This window comes from Bombina bombina, chromosome 3, assembly GCF_027579735.1.
Source record: "Bombina bombina isolate aBomBom1 chromosome 3, aBomBom1.pri, whole genome shotgun sequence".
Taxonomy (NCBI): domain Eukaryota; kingdom Metazoa; phylum Chordata; class Amphibia; order Anura; family Bombinatoridae; genus Bombina; species Bombina bombina.
In genome coordinates this window covers 149490799-149515801 of record NC_069501.1, presented here as the reverse complement: position 1 = coordinate 149515801, position 25003 = coordinate 149490799, and the positions used below count along the sequence as shown (strand labels likewise).

At 41.2% G+C, this 25003-nt stretch overlaps 1 protein-coding gene across 2 annotated transcripts in view; it reads left to right on the top strand.

Annotated features, from left to right (window-relative positions):
- Positions 1 to 25003, top strand: part of CXADR (CXADR Ig-like cell adhesion molecule) — a 136778-nt gene that overhangs the window by 93968 nt on the left and 17807 nt on the right. The window contains exons 6-7 of one of the 2 annotated variants that reach the window (XM_053706012.1): positions 5389 to 5527; positions 16098 to 16284. In XM_053706012.1, the coding sequence (XP_053561987.1) occupies positions 5389 to 5527; positions 16098 to 16284 (326 nt within the window). Of the gene's footprint in view, positions 1 to 5388; positions 5528 to 16097; positions 18332 to 25003 lie in introns of those variants that run through there. The other variant, XM_053706011.1, reaches the window with a different exon arrangement.

Here is a 25003-nt window from a genome sequence, read left to right as displayed (position 1 = left end):
TCGTATTGGAAGTGCTGCGCAGCTCATAATAGCTTGGCGCCCTTTTTGATAGCAGGGGAAGTCCTGTCTTATGCACCACGTGACCGGGTGCGGTCTCTGTTAATTTTCTCCCATTCTGCTGCAAGACATCACTCCTGTGGAGAGCATTTTCATTGTTGGCTGTCTGGGTCTAGGAGGTGGTGAGTGCCCCAGCCATTGGGAATATATTAGTGCCGTTTTCTTAATAAAAGAGTTTCTTTTTGTGTCCTTCTGTGCGTATATACTCAAGCTATGGAGGACTCTGATACATTAGAAAGTTCCACTCCTTCTGTCCTAAATAATTACTGTTTATATTGTGAGGCCGTGGTTTGCCCGCCTGCTCAGTTTTGTTCTGCATGCCTAAACGCTTATATTATTAGCGCTACCTCTGAGCCGTCTACCTCGCAGGATTCTATGTCCCGTGAGATTACTACTCTTGCTACGCTACCCGCTACACATGTAGTCCCTGCGGACTTTACCGCACAGTTACAATCGGCGGTATCTGCGGCCCTGAGTGCCTTATCTCACTCTAACAATCGTAAGAGAAAGGTCAAACATAGTTCTCCAGACCCGGATTCATCTAAGTATTTGTTGGATCTGGCCATTTTGTCAGTTATTCGAGGATGAGTTAACCTCTGTCGCTTTAGAGGGTGAACTTTCTGAGTTGGAGACTTCAGTGTCTAAACCTACTACCGCGGAGGAACCCTCCTTTTGATTTCAAATTGAGCATCTGAGTTTTTTGATAAAGGAGGTCTTGTCTACGCTAGAGATTCCAGAGTCTACACTACCTGAGGAACCTAAGATCCCTAAATTAGACAAAGTTTACAAAGACAGGAAAGTCCTGCTGACTTTTCCTGTGCTTGTTTTAAAAAAGTTATTCCTGGTTCCAGACTCTGTTAGAGATATGGGGCTCCATTCCGTAGGATGATGTCGATATCTGGATGCTTGCTAAGCATACTACTATACCCCTTGAGGATAGTTCTTCTTTCAGAGAGCCGATGGATAAAAAGATAAAAGCTTTTCTGAGGAAAATGTTTCAACATACTGGAGCTGCTACCTACGGGTGAGATTCTCTGTCGCAACTCATCGAGGTGGAAACTCCCCTTGAGGACATTCAAGAGAGAATTAAGGCTCTGAAAATTGCTAATTCCTTTATCTGTGATGCGAATATGCAGATTATTCGCCTAAATGCAAAGGCCTCTGGCTTTGCGATCCTAGCCCGCCAGGCTTTTTGGTTGAAGTCTTGGTCTGCGGATGTGACTTCTAAATCCAGACTCCTTTCTTTTCCTTTCAAGGGGAAGATTTTGTTCGGTCCGAGGCTAGACTCTATTATTTCTACGGTTACCGGTGGGAAGGGTGCCTTCCTACCGCAGGATAAGAAGAACAGGTCTAAGGGACGACAGTCTTCTAATTTTCGTTCTGAAAAATCCCATAATCCCTAAAATTGGTGAGTTTGGCAGTTCTCACTGTGTGGAGCTGTGCTGGTTTACATTTGTCCTTTTTTTGGACTGAAAAATCCCTACGACGGCAATCTTCTTCCAAACCAGAGCAATCCAAGAGTACTTGAAGGCAGACTCAGTCCTGGAAAAAGTCTAAACCGACTAAGAATCCCGCAGAGGCATGAAGGGGCGGGCCCCCGATCCAAGATCGGATCAAGTAGGGGCAGACTGTCTCTGTTTTCAGACTCTTGGTTCTGGGACGTCAAGGATCCTTGGGTCCTGGAGGTCGTATCTCAGGGATACAGGATAGGTTTAAAATTTCATCCGCCCAGGGGAGGATTCCTACTCAAGTTGGTCTACCAGACCAGAGACGAAGGCTACTTTTCTAGGGTGCGTACGGGAACTTTCCTTTCTAGGAGTAATTGTCCCGGTGCCTACCGAAGAAAGAGCTTTGCGGTTCTATTCAAACCTTTTCGTGGTCCCAAAGAAGGAGGGGACTTTCCCTCCAATTCTGGACTTAGTGTCTAAACAAGTTTCTCAGTCTTCCCTCCTTCAAGATGGAGACGGTTCGGTCAATTCTTCCTCTGGTTCAGGAAGAACAGTTTGACCACCATAGACCTGATGGATGCGTACCTTCATGTTCCTATACACAGGGAACATTTTCAGTTCCTGAGGTTTTCCTTTCTGGATCAGCACTTCCAGTTCATTGCACTTCCGTTTAGTCTAGCTACTGCCCCAATAATTTTTATGAAGGTTCTGGGGGCTCTTCTAGCTGTTGCCAGAACCCAAGGTATTGCAGTAGCATCTTACCTGGATGATATCTTAGTACAGGCACCATCTTTCGTCTAGCGGAAGACCATTCGGATTCCTTTCAGTCTTCTTCAATCACATGGATGGAAGATAAACTTGGAAAGGAGTTCTCTTATTCCAAATACCAGGCTGAATTTCCTGGGTACTATAATAGATTCCATATCCATGAGGATATTTCTAACAGACCACAGACGTTGCAAGCTAACTTCTGCATGTCTTGCTCTCTGGGCCTCCTTGAGTTCCTCTGTTGCTCAGTGTATGGAGGTGATTGGACTCATTGTGTCCTGTATGGATATCATTCAGTTTGCCAGATTCCGTCTCAGGCCCTTAAAACTATGTATGCTGAGACAGTGGAACTGCGACCATTCAGATCTGTCTCAACAGATTGTGTTAGACAACAGATTGAGAGAATCACTCTCTTGGTGTCTCTGTCCAGATCATCTGTCCCGAGGCAAGTGCTTCTTGAGACCGTCCTGGTAGATTGTGACTATGGACGCAAGCCTCTCCGGCTAGGGAGCCAGGAAGGCACATGGACTATGGACTCTGGAGTCGTCCTCCCTTCCGATAAATATTTTTGAACTCCGGGGCAATCTTTAACGCTCTGAAGGCTTGGCCCAGTCTGGGTTTGTCCCCATTTATCAGATTCCAATCAGACAATATAACGTCAGTTGCGTATATCAACCATCAGGGGGGGACGAGAAGTTCTTGGCGATGCGAGAAGTATCTCAGATACTGGAGTGGGCAGAGTCCCACAGCTGTACGCTGTCAGTGATCCACATTCCGGGTGTGGACAACTGGAAAGCGGATTTCCTCAGCAGACAATCCTTTCACCCGGGGGAATGGTCTCTCCACCCCGAGGTGTTTGCAGAGATATGCAGCGAATGGGGGACGCCGGAGATAGATCTCATGGCGTCCCGCCTTAATTCCAAGCTACCCAGGTATGGGTTGGTCGAGGGATTATCAATTGTAGCTAGTAGACGCTCTAGCAGTGCCTTGGAGGTTCAAACTCATATATCTTTTTCCTCCATTACCGCTTCTTCCTGCGTGTGGTGGCACACATCGAGCAGGAACATGCATCAGTGATTCTTATTGCTCCATCGGAGCCACAAAGGATGCGGTTCGCAGATCTGGTGGGGATGTCACCATTTCCGCCGTGGAAGTTACCTTGTTGCAGAGAGCTGCTGATACAAGGTCCATTTGTACATCAAAATCTAGATTCTCTGAGGCTGACTGCGTGTAGATTGAATGCCTAGTCTTAGCCAAGAGAGGTTTTCCCGAGAGTGTTATTGATACTTTGATTAAAGCTCGTAAACCAGTTACTCGTCATATCTACCATAAAGTGTGGAGGACTTACTTGTTCTGGTGTGAAGGGCGTGGGTTTTCCTGAGACAAGGTTAAGGTTGCCAGAATTGTATCTTTTCTCCAGGATGGACTGGAGAAGGGTCTATCTGCTAGTTCCCTGAAGGGACAGATCTTGGCCCGGTCAGTGTTACTGCACAAGAGATTGGCTAAGCTCCCGGATGTGCAGTTCTTTGGCAAGGCTCTGACTAGGATCAGACCTGTGTTTAGATCTGGGGCTCCGCCTTGGAGCCTCAATCTTGTACTTCGTGTTTTGCAACAGGCTCCGTTTGAGCCTGTGCATGCTGCTGACATTAAATTGTTATCTTGGAAAGTTCTCTTTTTGTTGGCAATAGCCTCTGCGCGCAGAGTGTCTGAGATGTCTGCTTTGCAATGTGATCCCCCTTATCTTGTTTTCCATGCTTATAAGGCGGTTTTACGTACCAATATGGGTTTCCTTCCTAAGGTAGTGACGGATCGCAACATCAATCAAGAGATTGTTGTTCATTCGTTTTGTCCTAATCATTCAGTGAAGGAACGTTTGCTTCACAAACTGTATGTGGTTCGTGCTTTGAAGTTTTATCTTCAGGCTACTAAGGAGTTCAGACAATCTTCCTCTCTGTCTACTCGGGGAAGCGTAAGGGGCAGAAGGCTACTATGACTTTCCTATCTTTCTGGTTGAGGAGTGTCATCCGCTTAGCTTTCAAGACAGCGGGACATCAGCCTTCTGAGAGGATAACGTCTCATTCCACTAGTGCAGTGGCTTCCTCCTGGACTTTTAAGAATAAAGCCTCTATGGATCAAATTTGTAAGGCGGCTACCTGGTACTCTCACACTTTTTTTTCTAAATTTTACAAGTTTGATATTTGTTTTTTTGTTTCCTCCCCTTCTTCATTCAGTGTCCTCTGGAGCTTGGGTATAGTTTTCCCAACAGTAAGGAATGAAGTAGTGGACTCTCCCTGCCTTATGGAAGGAAAACATAATTTATGCTTACCAGATAAAGTCCTTTCCTTCCTGGCAGGGAAGAGTCCACGACCCCGCCCGTAATTTGTGTTTGATAGGCGGCTCCCTCTTTATATTTCTTCTGGCACCTTTTATACCCTGATGTTTCTCATACTTTTCCTTGTTCCTCGGCAGAATGACTGGGGGATAGGGGAAGTTGGCGGAATATATAATCCGTTGGCTGGGGTGTATTTGCCGCCTCCTGGTGGCCAGGTGTTGTATTTCCCAACAGTAAGGACTAAAGTTGTGGACTCTCCCTGCCAGGAAGGAAAGGAATTTATCTGGTAAGCATAAATTATGTTTTTGTCTATTGTTTCACCACCCATACTGAACACTTCTACGTTTTAAGTTTTGGTTTTACAAAAGCCCTGTAAAGAAGAAGATTTAGATAAAATAATGCTCCCAGTTGGTGTCTGTGACAGAGCTGTACTAAAATATTCACTTCCCATTGTCCTCTCAAGTATTTGCCTTTGAGTAAACTGTAAAAAAGATTAGGATTTGTGTAAATAATTAGACAGAAAAGATGAGGTCTGCTTTTCCCTGCTAGCTCGACCCATTTCATTGGGTTGTGGTTTCAATTAGCAGTAACCATTTTTTCATATGCACAATCATACCTAAAGGTACATTTTCCTATACGTTTTATATTCTGCAGCTGGCATAACAAGTCATTGTAAACACAAGGAAAAAACAATTTTACAGTACAATCTCTTTAAATAAAGAAAGGGATGCCAAGTAAGGTTAAATTTTAATGGTTTTTTTTTTTGGTTTTTTTTCCTTGAAGCCTCAAATGTTGCTGGGAAAATTGCTGGTGCAGTCATAGGAACTTTACTTGGACTCATACTTTTGGGACTTCTTATCTTTTGTTGCTGCAAGAAACAGAAAGAGAAGAAATATGAAAAAGAAGTGGAACATGAAATCAAGTAAGAAACTTCATGACGTTTATACATGAATTTTAATCATTCAGGTTTTACTGGGATTGGTGAGAGTAAAATATTATTTTAAACCCGGATATTAGCCAAGAATTGTAGTCTCCATCATTAAAGCTGTTCGTATTGCATATGCTACTAAAATCCTTTGTTCTTATACTTCAGTGCTGCCTATTTACTAATGTGTATATTTTCCTTCCCTATGTTTGGGGAGACAAAAAGGTCATTAAGAGATCCACTTGCTTAGAAAATAAGGGCAAGAGATTGCTTTTATTTTCTTCTATATACCTATGATAGGGACTCCTAGGTTTCTCAGGAGTTTGGTGGCTTCACCCTGCGCTTATTATACATTTCTTTTCTGTCAAGAAATTGCTACACCCTTTTATTTCTCCTTTAGGTCATGAAAATGTTTTCCCCCTTTTCATTAGTAGAATAGTCCTGACAAACGCACCTTAAGGGTTCCAAAACCCTTATGTGATAGATGTATATTACATTTTTTTGTGTATTTACAGGTCCATAAGTGTTTGGACATTGGTAAAGTTACTGTTATTTTAGCTGTTAGAAGAAAACAAAAATGGTTTGAAGTAATATATTTGGATTTAAAGTTCAAATTTTAATTTAAGTGAATTGACATTCAAATTTGGTGAATAGTTTAGGAATTACAGTACTTTATATGTAGCACCCACCTTTTCAAAAGACCAAAAGTTATTGGACAATTGACTTAGAAGCTTTTTCATTTTATTTATAATTAAGGAGTTAAAAGGTCTGTTGGCATTTAGATAGCTGTTGCTTTGAACTCTCAAAATGAGGTCCAAAGAGTGATCAAGTAAAGCAGAGACCATCTTTAGGCTGAAAACCCAAACGCACTCATCAGAGAGAGCAGAGACATTAGGAGTGGCCAAATTAACTATTTGGTACATTCTTAAGCAGAAGAAACACATTGGTGAGCTCAGTCACACTAAAAGGCATGGAACGTCACAGAAGAAAACTGGTGGATGATTACAAAATTGTTTCTTGGGTGAATAAAAACCTATTCGCAACATTGAATCATTGTCAAAGTCTACAATCAAGGGAAGTAAATACAGAACCTTAACCACAAGGTGCAAACCATTAGTAACCATCAATAATAGGAAGGCCAGATTAGACATTGCCAGAAATCACATTAAAAAGCCTGCCCAGTTCTGGAACAATATTCTTTGGACAGATTAAACTAGGATCAACCTTAACCAGAATGATGGGAAAATTATGATTGTTAGTTTGTCCAATTCATTTTGAGCCCCTAAAAATGGGGGAACTATATATTAAAGTTACTGTAATTCTTAATGGTCCATACAATAATTTTGTTAAACCACTTGAATAAAATGCACTACATTTTTAATTGCTTCATTTAAAATCTACTTTTCAGTGTATAGAGCCCAAACTATGAAAATTGTGCCCCTGTCCACATACTTATGGACCTAACTAATGTGTGTATGTATATACAGTCGATATATATATATATATATATATATATATATATATATATATATATATATATTTTGTGTGTGTGTATATATTTATAATTTGTGGATATCTATGTATAAAATGTATTTTCTTCTTAAACTGGTAGAGTCCACATTTTGGGAAATACAGAACCTGGCCACCAGGATGAGGCAAAGAACCTCCAGCCAAAGGCTTAAATACCTCCACCACTTTCCTCACCCCCCAGTCGTTCTTTGCCTTTCTTCACAGGAGGTTGGCAGAGAAGTGTCAGAAGTAATCCTAAAAATAAAAAGATTTTTGGAGGGTGCTGCAAATTGAGCTTAAGATATCTTCAATTAAGGGATACTAAAAGGTAGAAAAAAAAGATTGTTTACAGACCTTAATGAAATAAAAATTTCTGTGGAAGAATAAACTTCACCTTTAACAATAAAATGATTTATTTATCAAAACAGTGCAAATTGATAAAATACATAAGAAAGGGATGTCTCCCATTTAAAACTTCCTAAAAACAATTGACTGAGATTAAACACTATTGTGTATATAAAGTATAGCTAACTGATGCATAAAGAGATACATTACACCATACATATAAAACTTCTAATGTGTGTGTATGTGTATATATATATATATATATATACACATACACACACAGAATGATAAGACTTTGTATCTTTAGAAAAAAAGGCCAAATAGTATACCACCATAGAAAGTCTCTTATATGCCACTCACAATTGTATGTACGTGTGTTATATAGCACAATTCACATCCAAATCCTATGTGATTTAACTTAGGCGTATACGTGCAACAAAAAGGAAAAAGTAAGAAAACGCCCACTTTTGGACTTTTGCAAAGATACCGTCATTTAACTTTTGTGGTAGCCCATACATTGAGGTGCAGAGAAAATGTAGTAACCAGGTAATTTGTTTTACTTTAAAGTAGAGACGTATCGTCCACAGGAATATTTCTGCTTTATAGTCTGCGTGAGCCGTAATACACGCTCCGGTTCCGTACCGCTGTGTTCCTGGAGTCTCACACCGGTCAGCTGTTAGCACTCACATGACTAGTGTCTACGTCACAACGCGGATCCTCCATATAGCGGCTTACAGTATTGATTCTTTGTTTCTTCTTTTGATGCAAACTCCTGTTTACAGATGTAGGTGATTGATTCCCCTTGCACTTAGTGCTAATAGCACACATGTGGAATCTAAGTTATAGACAAAATAACCCGGGTTATTGGAAAGTCCTCCAAACAAAACACACTTGGACCAACTGTAATGTTAATAGCTTTCTTTCATTAGAAATCACAGCCTTCTCTCAACGCGTTTCACCTTATGATAGGCTTTATCAAGATAAATTTAGGCTTGAATGACCATCCTTTTAAAGGTCCTGAACAGATTTCATTGGTTACAGCAGTTTGGTAGCAAATCAAAAGAAGCTGAATTAATATATAAATTTGATACACTATATCCTAGATAGAGGACTAAATTCAGAGCTTGGCTTGTCACCATTTTTATTTGAATAGGATACTTCTGTAAAATTGCAATAATTTTAAAAATACTCTCACTAGTTCTAAGATCCTTTATGAATCCACTATAATATAATAAAGGAATGTATTTAGCCATTTAAGGGAAGGACCCATATGGATGCCTATATTACTATTGTACTTCTTAAATACATTACAATTTAATATATATCGAAATACTTTTGTAGGAATTGCACCTTAAAAAGAAGGCATGTGTGTAATTGAATATAGTGTTTGTAAATAGAAACATGTTTAAATACATCAGTGTATATATAAGTGGATACTGTATCTTCAGAATAAATGCTTCCTTCTAATAACATGTAAGTTATAAGTATACCACCTTATATAAGATATTGGCATAACTAGAGTATACCACCTTAAATTTTGATTTGCCACCAAACTGCTGTAACCAATGAAATCTGTTCAGGACCTTTAAAAGGATGGTCATTCAAGCCTAAATTCATCTTGATAAAGCCCATCATAGTGTGAAATGCGTTGAGGAGAGAAGGCTGTGATTTCTAATGAAAGAAAGCTATTAACATTAGTTTGTCCAAGTGTGTTTTGTTTGGAGGACTTTCCAATAACCCAGGTTATTTTGTCTATAACTTGGATTCCACTTGCGTGCTATTAGCACTAAGTGCAAGGGGAATCAATCACCTACATCTGTAAACAGGAGTTTGCATCAAAAGAAGAAACAAAGAATCAACACTGTATCTAAGCCGCTATACGGATGATCCGTGTCGTGACGTAGACACTAGTCACGTGAGTGCTAACAGCTGACCCGTGTGAGACGCCAGGAACACAGCGGTACGGAACCGGAGCGTGTATTACAGCTCACGCAGGCTAAAAAGCAGAAATAATCCTGTGGACGGTATGTCTCTACTTAAAGGTAAAACAAATTACCTGGTTACTACATTTTCTCTGCACCTCAATGTATGGGCTGCCATAAAAGTTAAAGATGGTATCTTTGCAAAAGTCCAAAACTGGGCGTTTTCTTCCTTTTTTCCTTTTTGTTGCACGTATACGCCTAAGTTAAACCACATTGGATTTGGATGTGAATTGTGCTATATAACACGCGTACATACAATTGTGAGTGGCATATAAGAGACTTTCTATGGTGGTATACTATTTGGCCTTTTTTCTAAAGATACAAAGTCTTATCATTCTGTGTGTGTGTGTGTGTGTGTATGTGTATATATATATATATATATATATATATATATATATATATATATATATATATATATATATATATATATATATATATATATATATATATATATATATATATATATATATATGTATATATGTATGTGTATATATATATATATATATATATGTATGTGTATATATATATATATATATGTATATATGTATGTGTATATATATATATGTATATATGTATGTGTATATATATATATATATATATATATATGTATGTGTATATATATATATATATATATATGTATGTGTATATATATATATATATATATATATGTATGTGTATATATATATATATATATATGTATGTGTATATATATATATATATATATGTATGTGTATATATATATATATATATATGTGTGTATATATATATGTGTGTGTATGTATATATATATATGTGTGTATATATATATGTGTGTGTATGTATATATATATATACATACATACATACGTGTAGTAGCTATACTTTATATACACAATAGTGTTTAATCTCAGTCAATTGTTTTTAGGAATGTTTTAAATGGGAGACGACCCTTTCTTAAGTATTTTATCAATTTGCACGGTTTTGATAAATAATTTTATTGTTAAAGGTGAAGTTTATTCTTCCACGGAAATTATGATTTCATTAAAGTGAATGTAAATTTTGATGCTAAAGTGCCCGGTTTTTCAAACTTCGATTAAAAACAGGGGCACTTTAATTCATCAAAATTTACATTTCACTCCTGTTGTGGAAAAAAACTTACCTTTTAAACTTCACAGCAGCTCCAGCTTCCTCCACCCATTTCAAAGCCTCTTCCTGGGTCTAAAATGAGGCATCCGGCTTCCTCCAATCACAGCGTTGAATCAGACGCTGATTCCCCCAGGGGGGAAGCTGTGATTGGAGGATGACCTATTAATCATTTCTGACATCAGAAATGGCTTGTGAGACCGGAGGAAGCTGGAGCTGCTGTGAAGTTTAAAAGGTAAGTAATTTTTCACAACAGGAGTGAAATGTAAATTTTGATGAATTAAAGTGCCCCTGTTTTTAATCGAAGTTTTAAAAACCGGGCACTTTAACATCAAAATTTACATTTACTTTAAGGTCTGTAAACAATCTTATTTTTTGTTTCTACCTTTTAGTATCCCTTAATTGAAAATATCTTAAGCTCAATTTGCAGCGCCCTCCTAAAATCTTTTTATTTTTTGTATTTCACTCTAAATACACTTAGAGGAAGGTGTGTTTTCCAGTAAGGTGTGATATCAATATTTGGGCTAGTGCAATACTATACATTAATTTTTCATACACTTTTAAATAATCCTGTCAGCCTCTCCGTGAGAGCATGGATGAAAGTTAGATTCCGGAGTTGCAAAGCCATCCCGACTCATATTAACAGCTCCTTTGTAATCAGCGTTGACGAGTTTCGCTACCTAATCATGTTTGTTATATGGTTCTCTCTGCTAATGTGTAGCAATACCTAGGCTCACTGCTTTTTCGGAACATAACGGCCTTATGTTAATGACGCGATCGCTCGAGATTGCGCGCCCTTTTTGTGACTGGCACGGTGCACCTCATGACAGGTGCGGTTAAGTTGTTTCTCACTTCGGTATGATGTGTGCGACAGAGTCTAGCTCGTGGGTTTTCTGGTTCACAGGAGGTGGTGAGTGCCCCAGCCATTGGGGGTGTAAAAAGGTGCCAGTTTTAGTCATTTTTGTAATCCCAAGATTATGGAGGATTCTGATTTGTTAGACACGGATGTCTCCGATACGGAGAATGTGTCTTGTGATGAATATGAAATGGCCCGGGTAATCACTGCCCATCAGTTATGTTCCGATTGCCATTCTAGAGTACTCTCTTCTGCCAAATCAGGGAGCTTAGAGTGCGTTGAGCCATCCGTCTCTGAGGTTTTTATGTCCCGTGAGGCGCATGCCCCAGACCCTTTCTCAGCTACGCAAGCAGGTGTCCCTATGGCCTTTACTCCTTCTTTGGAAGGTGGCTTGTTTTCTCCAGAGGTTACGGCACGGTTCTGCATGGTCATTTCTATGGCGCTGACTCATTTATATCTCCCAAGTGAAATATTTCTAAGTTACTGTCTGTGTTCTGTTAACCAGGGCCCGTCGGGCGTGGGATCGCCTGATTCAGTTCAGCCTCCTAGGGAAGCGTTGGTGTCTGAGGCTTCAGGGGCCCCAACCTCTGAGTCAGGGTCTTTTGTTTATCTGACGAGAGATTACTTTGCCTTCCGTTATAGGCTGGCACATCTTCGTGTTCTTTTAAGGAACGTTTTGGCGATGTTAGAGGATCCCAGTCCTAGTGGGCCGAGGGATCCGAGGCGTTAGATGCTGGATGGCAAACTGGATGCGACGTCAGGGGATGAAGCCAATCTCCTTAACGTCTCCGTTTTTTATTTTTCTATGTTTCGGTTCCAGTTCTGAGCTTGGGTGAATGTGGCCTCTGTTCGGCTGGTCCCGTTGATGTTCACCAGATTGGTGCTGCCTTCCTTTTATTTTTGATCTGGATGAATGTTTATTTTGTTTTTCTTAAGCTCATGTCTGTTAGACTTCCGTTGTTGAGAACGTTCTTCTCTGGAACCGTTACTTGCTATTTTGTGATCGCGTGTGCACTTCCACGGAAGTTGCGCACTTTTTGAATAATATAATTATGTTTTCTAAGTTCATTTATCGATCCTTCAGGTTGAATTTTCTTGGACGTTGGACAGTTCTGGAGTGTCCTTATACCAGGCAGGTACTGGTTGGACACTTTTCTCCTGTTACCTGGGTTCATGTCATCCTTGTGGTGCTGATTTAATCCTGTCGGATTCTGAATGTCACTTTGCCTATTGATATGGACTCCGGGCTCAGATCCTATTTCGAAGTATGAGGCCTAGTGTGTAGATATGCCTCAGAATGGAGGGTTGTGAGTGCTGATCTAAGGTTGTTTGTTTCTGGCTACTCGCCTGGAATACGGATCTGTCTTTTCAGACGACGTCATGGTTCTTTCAGGTCCCTGGGGACTCAGAACTGTAGTTTCCATTCCTTTGGAGTTGGGAGATGTGAGTGACCTATGTGGTCTAGTGTTCAGAGTGGTGAACGATTTGCGTCTTCACTTGAGGTTCTTCCGGATGCTGACTCTTTAGCCTAATAAACATTTTCTTGTGGTGGCGGAGTCTCCTTCCTTCCCGCCTTGGGTGGGTCATCTGGTCTGGAAGAGAGGGCATGTCCTCCTTCCTTTGCTCAGAGTTGCGTTACTCTAAGAGGTGGAGTGCAGGGGTTTCCCTGACTTCTGTGGGGAGCTGAGAGGCTTCCAAATTTTACCGTGTTAAAGGGGTTTTTGGAAGATCGATCCTGCAAGGATCTCTGGCTGTTGTCTCTTCCATATAATACCCTTGGTCTGACTATGGTCTTTGACGTTTGGGTGTTATCTGCGTCCTCGTTGCAAAACTAGCCCTGGTGCTTAACAGTGAACGGCCAAGATTGGTTACAGAAGGTCGCCCTTCAGGGGTCAGGTAGTTGACCATTTATCCTCGATGCTTCATTAGGGGCTTCATGGAGGGTGATTTACGTCTAACTCACTGGTATAGCAAGCAAGGTCCAGGGTTCACATTCACCTTCGGGTGTTGGTTGTTACCTTGCCGGCATGTGTAACACGTGGTTCCGCTTGTCTACAAGATTTTTCCTTGCGATCCAGGAGCACTGGGTGCCGCATTCTTAAACTGTTCAGAAGTTATTTCAGACTCTTGGGTTTGAGGCTGTTGCTAGATCGCCAAGTCTACGGACTTTAGATCGGCGCTCCTAATCATAGGAGGCAGCTTAGAGTTCCTCAGGAAGTTGGATCTTTCGATCGATTCCGTTTTTTCGAGGACTCTGGCTTAGGACCATGTCTCTCCTTGGATTGAGTGTGGATGGTTCGGTCTCATCTTAGGTGTTTGTGGTCCCGTGTGCCTCTCTGAGGGGGGTGGGGCTCTGTTTCTCATGGGAGATGTCTATCTGCCTGTGGCTTAGGGTCTAGGTCTCTCTGACGGGTCTCTACTGGTCTTCTGGTGCATTTGATGTTCCTTGTAGACTCCAGGTGTCTTTCAACTGGGTTGGCGATATGGCCGAGGAGTCTCACCTCTTTGGTAGAGTGGTTTCCGTTGCTTTAGTCCCGTTCTCTCCTAGAGTGGGGGATGGGTTCTCCTGATTCTGAGTTACCTTAGTATTTGTGGCAACCTGTGGGTCCTTGTTTTCTGGCCTTGTAAGGGTTTTTCCCTTCTTGCATTTTCAGAATCCTGGAGAGGGAGATGTGGAATAGTAACTGGTTCCACCGTTCCTGCAGCAGGAGGCTGGGGGTTTGAACCCTGATTGGGCTCCTGTTAAATGTTGGATTCTGATATTTAGATGCTGGGGGTCTGAGAACCCTCTTCCCTTGGGAAGTGTTCCTCTTTAGGGAAGACAGCAGTGTATGGGGTCTCGTACCCGAGCACAAAGTCTGTCCTGACTCACAGTAGCATGCCATTTGTAGTAGAGGTCAGAGTTCTACTCAGGGGCTTTGCTCCTCGTAGATCCATCCTTTTTTCTTCCAAAGGTCTGGGACTCTTGTCTTCGGTCTTTGACTAGTCTTTGGGCTGGGACCATTACCCTGGAGGGAAGTGTTGACCGTTTTTTTTCTAGAGTCTGTCCTCCCCTTCGGTGGGTGGACTTTTGATGTCTTCCTCTTTTCTACTGGCGTCTGGTGCTGGGAGGGGACGCTCCTTGGTGCCTGGTATTCGGAGATCTGTTGAGTTTGCAGTTTGAAACCAGCTACAGCTATTTGCACCTTGAATGTGTGCTAGCAGGCTTTAAAGTGGTGGTTTGGGTTCCACGATGGCTGAGTCAGCTTTCCTACCTGGTGTTCTCTTGGAGAGCTCTTTGCTAACTGCTGGGATAGTTATCCTATTTCTGCTGTCTATGCTTGCCTAGCCTGCAGGTTTCAATCTGATACGAGGCAACAGGGAACTCATGTGTTTCTAGAGTACCTTATGGTATGGTACTGTGTCAGGGATATGAGGGTGTCCCTCGAGACCTCTTTGGGACGTGTTTCCCTGAGTGGATTTTTTTTTATCAGGTCCTTGTGTTTCTAGGGAGTTCGTCTCCCTGGGCGCTACTATAGTAAGACAACCGTGTGTTGTTGTATGTTTGTTGAGCCGTGTGGAATGATCCTTTTGGATTTCTTCTGGGAATCTGTTCTCCCTTTTGGGGGCAGGTAGCGGTCCTTATCTTTCATCTGGGTTCTCTTCATGGGAGTCGAGATCCATGGGGCTGATTTCAGAAAAAACAGCCACAGAACACTATCCTGCACCAAACTTCACACTAAGCCCTATGTATTCTGGGGTGTAGTGTTCTCCTGGCATCTCTCACACCCAGATTGTTCCATCAGACTGCCAGATAGTGAAGTGATTCATCACTCCAAAGAACACGTTTCCACTGTTCCAGAGTCTAGAGGCAGCATGCTTTACACTGAGATTTGACCTTCCCTCCCCATCTCAGCCACTTGATCGCTCACTGTAGAGACTTTTGGCTCAGCCTTCCAGAGAGAGGTTCTCCTTAATGCAGAGTAAAACGCTACCGGCCAGGCTACTTCAGTGCCCTGACATGGCTTTGTCAATGGCGAATGAAAGGGATCCACAAACCCTTGTCCTTTCCCAACAGCTTTGGGGATCCTGTTTGCAAAATTGACTTGCTCTGTGTTCACCATGCGTCTGTTGAGCACTTTTCTTTTCTTTTTTTTTTTTTTTTACGCTCGACAAGTGGATCTATCTGGTTAAAGCAGGGGAGAAGACTATGATTTTGTGCTTATATTCAAGTCCAAGGCCAACAAATGCCAACGTTGGCCCAGTTTCAACCAACACTTGGCGTTGCACATGTCGATATGAGGCATGCGTACAGCTGTTCAATCAACTAAATCCATTTCATGAAGCTCACAACGCACAATTCTTGTGCAGATGTTGCTTCTAGAGACAGTTTGTAACTGTAGAAAGCGATGCAAAAGATCTTGAGCACTCATCAGCACTCAGTAAGTTTGCATGGTCTACCATTTACAGTTGACCGGGGCAGATCTAGTATGGCAGAAATTTCAAAAACTGATTTGTGGCTGAAACACCTGATCTCCAGAATTAGTAGGGATGTTGGCATACTTATGCCCTTTTATAGTGTATATATGTATGTGTGTGTATGTATATGTAAGCATATTTTAAATTTGTATATACCAGTTTAGTCACTTATAAGCTCTTCATTTTTTGTTAGAAAAAGGCACAAAAACAAGTATTTATTTTTTTAAATCCTACCATTTACAAGATGTATCCCTTTGCAGTGTTAATTAGCCTAACTTTGTGTTATCCTCTACAGGGAAGATGTTGCCCCACCCAAAAGTCGTGCTTCAACTGCCCGTAGTTACATTGGGAGCAATCATTCTTCATTGGGATCAATGTCTCCTTCAAACATGGAAGGATATTCCAAGGCTCGGTACAATCAAGTACCAAGTGAAGAATATGAACGTCCCCCATTACAAACACCAAATTTCGTATCATCCAAGGTAGCTGGTCCAAATTTAAGTAGAATGGGTGCTATTCCAGTGATGATTCCAGCACAAAATAAGGATGGTTCAATTGTGTAAATGGGATGAAACATTTCTGTGCTTGTGTTTTCTACAGCTTCCTAAGGATTATATCTGTCTCTTCTCCGTTGCCTTCCACACTTTTACACAACACTTAGTTTAGAACACAATAACTTTTTGGACAAATATCTAAATTTCAGGGTTGTGAAGTTTTTTTTAATTTATATTTCAGAATTTGAATTTCAGAAAACCGTAAAGTACTTAATAAAAATAAATTTGTTTACTGCTATATAGAAGAACAAAAGTGTCCAAGAGTTTTATTGGAATCACATTTTTCTTTCCAATTTTTCTAAGATTTTTTTAAATTTCCCTACTTGAGCACAGATTAATAAATTCAAATAACTGCAAGGTGTGTTCAGATAGGGATAAAACTAAATCCTGACCCCGGCTACAATCCGTTACTGGAATAACTTACTCTGGTCCGTTGGCTTCCGTTCCTTGCAGTACTTTTTTTTTTCTTCTTGGACATAAAATAATTGCACAGTGTAGATTTTTTTTTTTATTACTACAGTGCAAGAGGATATGGAGACTTCTGCATATGTCTGATGGACTTTTATTTTTAATTCCAAAAACTGATCAATCTAGAAATATGCATTTATTTTTTGCTAGGCATGTGCATTAGTTTGTTGTTCTACGTTTGTTTCATAAACAATTGCCAAATATGTCAAAGTGCAACACACAAAAATGTGCAAAATCCTGATGTGTGCATTGCACTTTAACAAACTCAGCGCCCATATGAACTACTGAATGCCATTGCCACGGCCATATTTGCCATTTGTTTGTAAAACGAATGCCAAATAACGAATTAATGCACTGCCTATTTCCATCAGAATTAAATGCAAGTCTGAGCAAAAATAGTAATATGTTTAGATGCCAGGTTTTTGACCCTACCCGCCATATTTTCCTATTCTGAGTTTGTTCTAGTCCTTCTGTAAGTCTTTCCATTAACTACACACACTAATTATGCTGATTGAAACAAATTTATGTTGATTATACTGTCTGTAAATTTACTATAAATGAATTGTAAATAGTTTTTTTTAATATTGTCCGGTTTCGTCATGATGTGAAAGATGTGTTTTTCTGTTTTCTATTGCTGTTCATAACTTGTGTGCAGAAGAATTTTATCTCCCACCTTCCAAACCTGTGCCTTTTTAAATAATATATATATATATACTTACACACACACTGGAATGTTTCTATAACCAAACTAGTGCCTAATTCCTGCTTTCCAAGGTGCTCTAGATATGAAGGCAAAAAACCTTTTCTTATTCCATCTGCATTAAAAGGATGTTGTATGCACACACAAACTTGTTTTAAAAATGTAAGTTTTTGATGTTTTATTCATTCTGACATTAAGTAAATGAAATTACAAAAGCTTTATACGTACAAACGGGAACAGGCAGGAAATACTTGCTTAGTTATCCATTGCTTATTGGTTGATAAGACAACTACAGCTTTATTGGTACAGAGAACATATCTCCACAAGCACAGAAAAGGTAAATTTAGATTTATTCAGCACAGTTACAACCCACATTATGGCTAATGTTAACTGTCTATGACCATAACTTTAATTTTTGCTTTGATCAATCTTACTTAATTTCACCAGCGAATCCCTTATATGAAATGATTTAAATGTTGTACTGCTTAAAGGGACACTGAACCCAAATTTTTTTATTTTATGATTCAGATAGAGCATGCAATTTTAAGCAACTTTCTAATTTACTCCTATTATCAATTTTTCTTTGTTCTCTTGCTATGTTTATTTGAAAAAAGAAGGAATCTAAGCTATTTGTTTGGTTCAGACCCTGGAAAGCATTTGTTCATTGGTGGATGAATTTATCCACCAATCAGCAAGAACAACCCAGGTTGTTCACCAAAAATGGGCCGGCATCTAAACTTACATTCTTGCATTTCAAATAAAGATACCAAGAGAATGAAGAAAATGTAATAATAGGAGTAAATTAGAAAGTTGCCTAAAATTAAATGCTCTATCTGAATCACGAAAGAAAACATTTGGGTTCAGTGTCCATTTAATTATAAAATTGTTAATTTGTTAAAAAAAAAAAAAATCTTTCTGATAACCAAAGCATCTCATGCTTGTAAAATTAACTCTCTTTATAATTTATCTTACTGCAAAATATGTTGCTTGCGTTATGAATTGGTAGTGCTCTAATCTATTTTTCTCCTGTTAAGTGTGATCAGTCCACGGGTCATCATTACTTCTGGGATATTGACTCCTCCCCAACAGGAAGTGCAAGAGGATCACCCAGCAGAGCTGCTATATAGCTCCTCCCCTCTACGTCACACCCAGTCATTCTCTTGCACCCAACTAATAGATAGGATGTGTGAGAGGACTTGGTGATTTTACTTAGTTTTTATGACTTCAATCAAAAGTTTGTTATTTTAAAACAGCACCGGAGCGTGTTGTTCATTCTCAGGGGGAATTTGAAGAAGAATCTACCTGAGTTTCTATATGATTTTAACCGGAGTAGTTAAGATCATGTTGCTGTTCTCGGCCATCTGAGGGGTGAGGTATACTTCAGATCAGGGGACAGCAGGCAGGTTCACCTGCAAAGAGGTATGTAGCAGGTTATTATTTTCTGAGAATGGAATTGACTAGAAAATACTGCAAATACCTATATAAAGTAAGTTCAGCCTTAAATGCAGTAGTAGCAACTGGTATCAGGCTGTCATGTATGTATATTTTCACTTCAGTATTCTGGGGAATGGCACTTCACTGGAATGATACTGTATGAATAAACCTTAGCCTATATTGCAGTGAGAACGGCTAGCAGTAGGTTTCTGTGCCAATTTATTATCAGGTTAAACGTTTTGCTGGCATGTTAAATCGTTTAATTTTCTGAGGTACTGGGTGAAAAATTGTGTTGGGCACTAATTATCCACTTGGCGGGCATTTTATTTAGTTTATGACAGTTTACTGATCTCCCTCACTGTTGTGTGTTTGGCGCTTTTACTACGCATCAGGAATTCAGTCACAAGTCTGTTTTTCTTCCCTGCATGATCCGGTTCGTCTCTACAGAGCTCAAGGGTCTTCAAAAGTTATTTTGAGGGAGGTAATCACTCACAGCAGACCTGTGAGATAGTGCTTTGACTGTGATAAAAAAACGTTATATTCTGTACTTTTTTTCTGCCATTTGATTTTATAGTTTATCCGTTTTATTGTTTCTCAACTGTCATAACTTCTGTGCTTCTTAAAGGCACAGTACGTTTTTTTCATACTATTGAAATTTAAATTGAAAAGTATTTCCAAGCTGCTGGTTTAATTGCTAGTGTGTTTAACATGTCTGACTCAGAGGAATATCTCTGTGCTATATGTGCTAAAGCCAAAGTGGAGCCCAATAGAAATTTATGTACTAATTGCATTGATGCTACTTTAAATAAAAGTCAATCTGTACAAATTGAACATCATTCACCAAACAACGAGGGGAAATTTATGCCGACTAACTTGCCTCACGTGTCAGTACCTGAATCTCCCGCTCGGGAGGTGCGTGATATGGTAACGCCGAGTACTTCAGGGCGGCCATTACAAATCACATTGCAGGACATGGCTAATGTTATGACTGAAGTTTTGTCTAAATTACCCGAACTTAGAGGGAAGCGTGACCACTCTGGGGTGAGAACAGAGTGCGCTGATAATACTAGGGCCATGTCAGATACTGGGTCACAGTATGCAGAACATGAGGACGGAGAGCTTCAATCTGCAGGTGACGGTTCTGATCCCAATAGAGTGGATTCAGACATTTCTAATTTTAAGTTTAAGCTTGAGAACCTCCGCGTTCTACTAGGGGAGGTATTAGCGGCTCTGAATGATTGTAACACCGTTGCAATTCCAGAGAAGTTATGTAGGCTGGATAGATACTATGCGGTACCGGCGAGTACTGACGTATTTCCTATACCTAAGAGGCTTACAGAGATAATTACTAAGGAGTGGGATAGGCCCGGTGTACCCTTTTCCCCCCCCTCCTGTATTTAGAAAAATGTTCCCAATAGACGCCACCACACGGGACTTATGGCAGACGATCCCTAAGGTGGAGGGAGCAGTTTCTACTCCGGCTAAGCGTACCACTATCCCGGTGGAGGATAGCTGTGCCTTTTCAGATCCAATGGATAAAAAATTAGAGGGTTACCTTAAGAAAATGTTGGTTCAACAAGGTTTTATACTACAACCCCTTGCATGTATTGCGTCTGTCACGGCCGCGGCCGCTTTTTGGTCCGAGTCCCTGGAAGAGACTCTTGACTCAATTACTATCAAAGAAATTTCAAACAGGCTTAAAACCATTAAGCTAGCTAATTCATTTGTTTCAGATGCCGTAGTACATTTAACTAAACTTACGGCTAAGAATTCCGGTTTCGCCATTCAGGCACGCAGAGCACTGTGGCTAAAATCGTGGTCAGCTGACGTTACTTCTAAATCTAAGTTACTTAACATACCTTTCAAAGGGCAGACCTTATTCGGGCCCGGTTTGAAAGAAATTATCGCTGACATTACAGGAGGTAAAGGCCATGCCCTGCCTCAAGACAGAGCCAAGCCTAGGGCTAGACAGTCTAATTTTCGTTCCTTTCGTAATTTCAAAGCAGGAGCAGCATCAACTTCCTCTGCTCCAAAACAGGAAGGAGCTGTTGCTCGTTACAGACAAGGCTGGAGACCTAACCAGTCCTGGAACAAGGGCAAGCAGGCCAGAAAACCTGCTGCTGCCCCTAAGACAGCATGAATTGAGGGCCCCCGATCCGGGAACGGATCTAGTGGGGGGGCAGACTTTCTCTCTTCGCCCAGGCTTGGGCAAGAGATGTCCAGGATCCCTGGGCACTAGAGATCATATCTCAGGGATATCTTCTGGACTTCAAAACCTCTCCCCCAAAGGGGAGATTCCATCTGTCAAGGTTGTCAACAAACCAAATAAAGAAGGAGGCGTGTCTACGCTGCGTACAAGATCTGTTACTAATGGGAGTGATCCATCCGGTTCCGCGGTCGGAACACGGACAGGGATTTCTCCAACATAGGTGTGTCCGGTCCACGGCGTCATCCTTACTTGTGGGATATTCTCTTCCCCAACAGGAAATGGCAAAGAGCCCAGCAAAGCTGGTCACATGATCCCTCCTAGGCTCCGCCTACCCCAGTCATTCTCTTTGCCGTTGTACAGGCAACATCTCCACGGAGATGGCTTAGAGTTTTTTAGTGTTTAACTGTAGTTTTTATTATTCAATCAAGAGTTTGTTATTTTGAAATAGTGCTGGTATGTACTATTTACTCAGAAACAGAAAAGAGATGAAGATTTCTGTTTGTATGAGGAAAATGATTTTAGCAACCGTCACTAAAATCCATGGCTGTTCCACACAGGACTGTTGAGAGCAATTAACTTCAGTTGGGGGAACAGTGAGCAGTCTCTTGCTGCTTGAGGTATGACACATTCTAACAAGACGATGTAATGCTGGAAGCTGTCATTTTCCCTCTGGGATCCGGTAAGCCATGTTTATTACGATTGTAAATAAGGGCTTCAAAAAGGGCTTATTAAGACTGTAGACTTTTTTTGGGCTAAATCGATTGATTATTAACACATATTTAGCCTTGAGGAATAATTTTATCTGGGTATTTTGATATAATAATATCGGCAGGCACTGGCCGGTGTTGCGCACTTGTTTTTGAGAGGCATGGCATGCAGTCGCATGTGAGAGGAGCTCTGATACTTAGAAAAGACTTTCTGAAGGCGTCATTTGGTATCGTATTCCCCTTGGGGCTTGGTTGGGTCTCAGCAAAGCAGATACCAGGGACTGTAAGGGGTTAAAGTTCAAAACGGCTCCGGTTCCGTTATTTTAAGGGTTAAAGCTTCCAAATTTGGTGTGCAATACTTTTAAGGCTTTAAGACACTGTGGTGAAAATTTGGTGAATTTTGAACAATTCCTTCATGTTTTTTCGCATTTGCAGTAATAAAGTGTGTTCAGTTTAAAATTTAAAGTGACAGTAACGGTTTTATTTTAAAACGTTTTTTGTACTTGTTATCAAGTTTATGCCTGTTTAACATGTCTGAACTACCAGATAGACTGTGTTCTGAATGTGGGGAAGCCAGAATTCCTATTCATTTAAATAAAATGTGATTTATGTGACAATGACAATGATGCCCAAGATGATTCCTCAAGTGAGGGGAGTAAGCATGGTACTGCATCATTCCCTCCTTCGTCTACACGAGTCTTGCCCACTCGGGAGGCCCCTAGTACATCTAGCGCGCCAATACTCCTTACTATGCAACAATTAACGGCTGTAATGGATAATTCTGTCAAAAACATTTTAGCCAAAATGAACACTTATCAGCGTAAGCGCGACTGCTCTGTTTTAGATACTGAAGAGCATGACGACGCTGATATTAATATTTCTGAAGGGCCCCTAACTCAGTCTGATGGGGCCAGGGAGGTTTTGTCTGAGGGAGAAATTACTGATTCAGGGAACATTTCTCAACAAGCTGAACCTGATGTGATTGCATTTAAATTTAAGTTGGAACATCTCCGCATTCTGCTTAAGGAGGTATTATCCACTCTGGATGATTGTGACAAGTTGGTCATCCCAGAGAAACTATGTAAAATGGACAAGTTCCTAGAGGTGCCGGGGCTCCCAGAAGCTTTTCCTATACCCAAGCGGGTGGCGGACATTGTTAATAAGGAATGGGAAAGGCCCGGTATTCCTTTCGTCCCTCCCCCCATATTTAAAAAATTGTTTCCTATGGTCGACCCCAGAAAGGACTTATGGCAGACAGTCCCCAAGGTCGAGGGAGCGGTTTCCACTTTAAACAAACGCACCACTATACCCATAGAGGATAGTTGTGCTTTCAAAGATCCTATGGATAAAAAATTAGAAGGTTTGCTTAAAAAGATGTTTGTTCAGCAGGGTTACCTTCTACAACCAATTTCATGCATTGTCCCTGTCGCTACAGCCGCATGTTTCTGGTTCGATGAGCTGATAAAGGCGGTCGACAGTGATTCTCCTCCTTATGAGGAGATTATGGACAGAATCAATGCTCTCAAATTGGCTAATTCTTTCACCCTAGACGCCACTTTGCAATTGGCTAGGTTAGCGGCTAAGAATTCTGGGTTTGCTATTGTGGCGCGCAGAGCGCTTTGGTTGAAATCTTGGTCGGCTGATGCGTCTTCCAAGAACAAGTTACTTAACATTCCTTTCAAGGGGAAAACGCTGTTTGGCCCTGACTTGAAAGAGATTATCTCGGATATCACTGGGGGTAAGGGCCACGCCCTTCCTCAGGATCGGCCTTTCAAGGCAAAGAATAAACCTAATTTTCGTCCCTTTCGTAGAAACGGACCAGCCCAAGGTGCTACGTCCTCTAAGCAAGAGGGTAATACTTCTCAAGCCAAGCCAGCTTGGAGACCAATGCAAGGCTGGAACAAGGGAAAGCAGGCCAAGAAACCTGCCACTGCTACCAAGACAGCATGAAATGTTGGCCCCCGATCCGGGACCGGATCTGGTGGGGGGCAGACTCTCTCTCTTCGCTCAGGCTTGGGCAAGAGATGTTCTGGATCCTTGGGCGCTAGAAATAGTCTCCCAAGGTTATCTTCTGGAATTCAAGGGACCTTCCCCCAAGGGGGAGGTTCCACAGGTCTCAGTTGTCTTCAGACCACATAAAAAGACAGGCATTCTTACATTGTGTAGAAGACCTGTTAAAAATGGGAGTGATTCATCCCGTTCCATTAAGAGAACAAGGGATGGGGTTCTACTCCAATCTGTTTATAGTTCCCAAAAAAGAGGGAACGTTCAGACCAATCTTAGATCTCAAGATCTTAAACAAGTTTCTCAAGGTTCCATCGTTCAAGATGGAAACCATTCGAACTATTCTTCCTTCCATCCAGGAAGGTCAATTCATGACCACGGTGGATTTAAAGGATGCGTATCTACATATTCCTATCCACAAGGAACATCATCGGTTCCTGAGGTTCGCATTCCTGGACAAACATTACCAGTTCGTGGCGCTTCCTTTCGGATTAGCCACTGCTCCAAGGATTTTCACAAAGGTACTAGGGTCCCTTCTAGCTGTGCTAAGACCAAGGGGCATTGCTGTAGTACCTTACTTGGACGACATTCTGATTCAAGCGTCGTCCCTTCCTCAAGCAAAGGCTCACACGGACATTGTCCTGGCCTTTCTCAGATCTCACGGATGGAAAGTGAACGTGGAAAAGAGTTCTCTATCTCCGTCAACAAGGGTTCCCTTCTTGGGAACAATAATAGACTCCTTAGAAATGAGGATTTTTCTGACAGAGGCCAGAAAAACAAAACTTCTAGACTCTTGTCGGATACTTCATTCCGTTCCTCTTCCTTCCATAGCTCAGTGCATGGAAGTGATCGGGTTGATGGTAGCGGCAATGGACATAGTTCCTTTTGCACGCATTCATCTAAGACCATTACAACTGTGCATGCTCAGTCAGTGGAATGGGGACTATACAGACTTGTCTCCGAAGATACAAGTAAATCAGAGGACCAGAGACTCAATCCGTTGGTGGCTGTCCCTGGACAACCTGTCACGAGGGATGACATTCCGCAGACCAGAGTGGGTCATTGTCACGACCGACGCCAGTCTGATGGGCTGGGGCGCGGTCTGGGGATCCCTGAAAGCTCAGG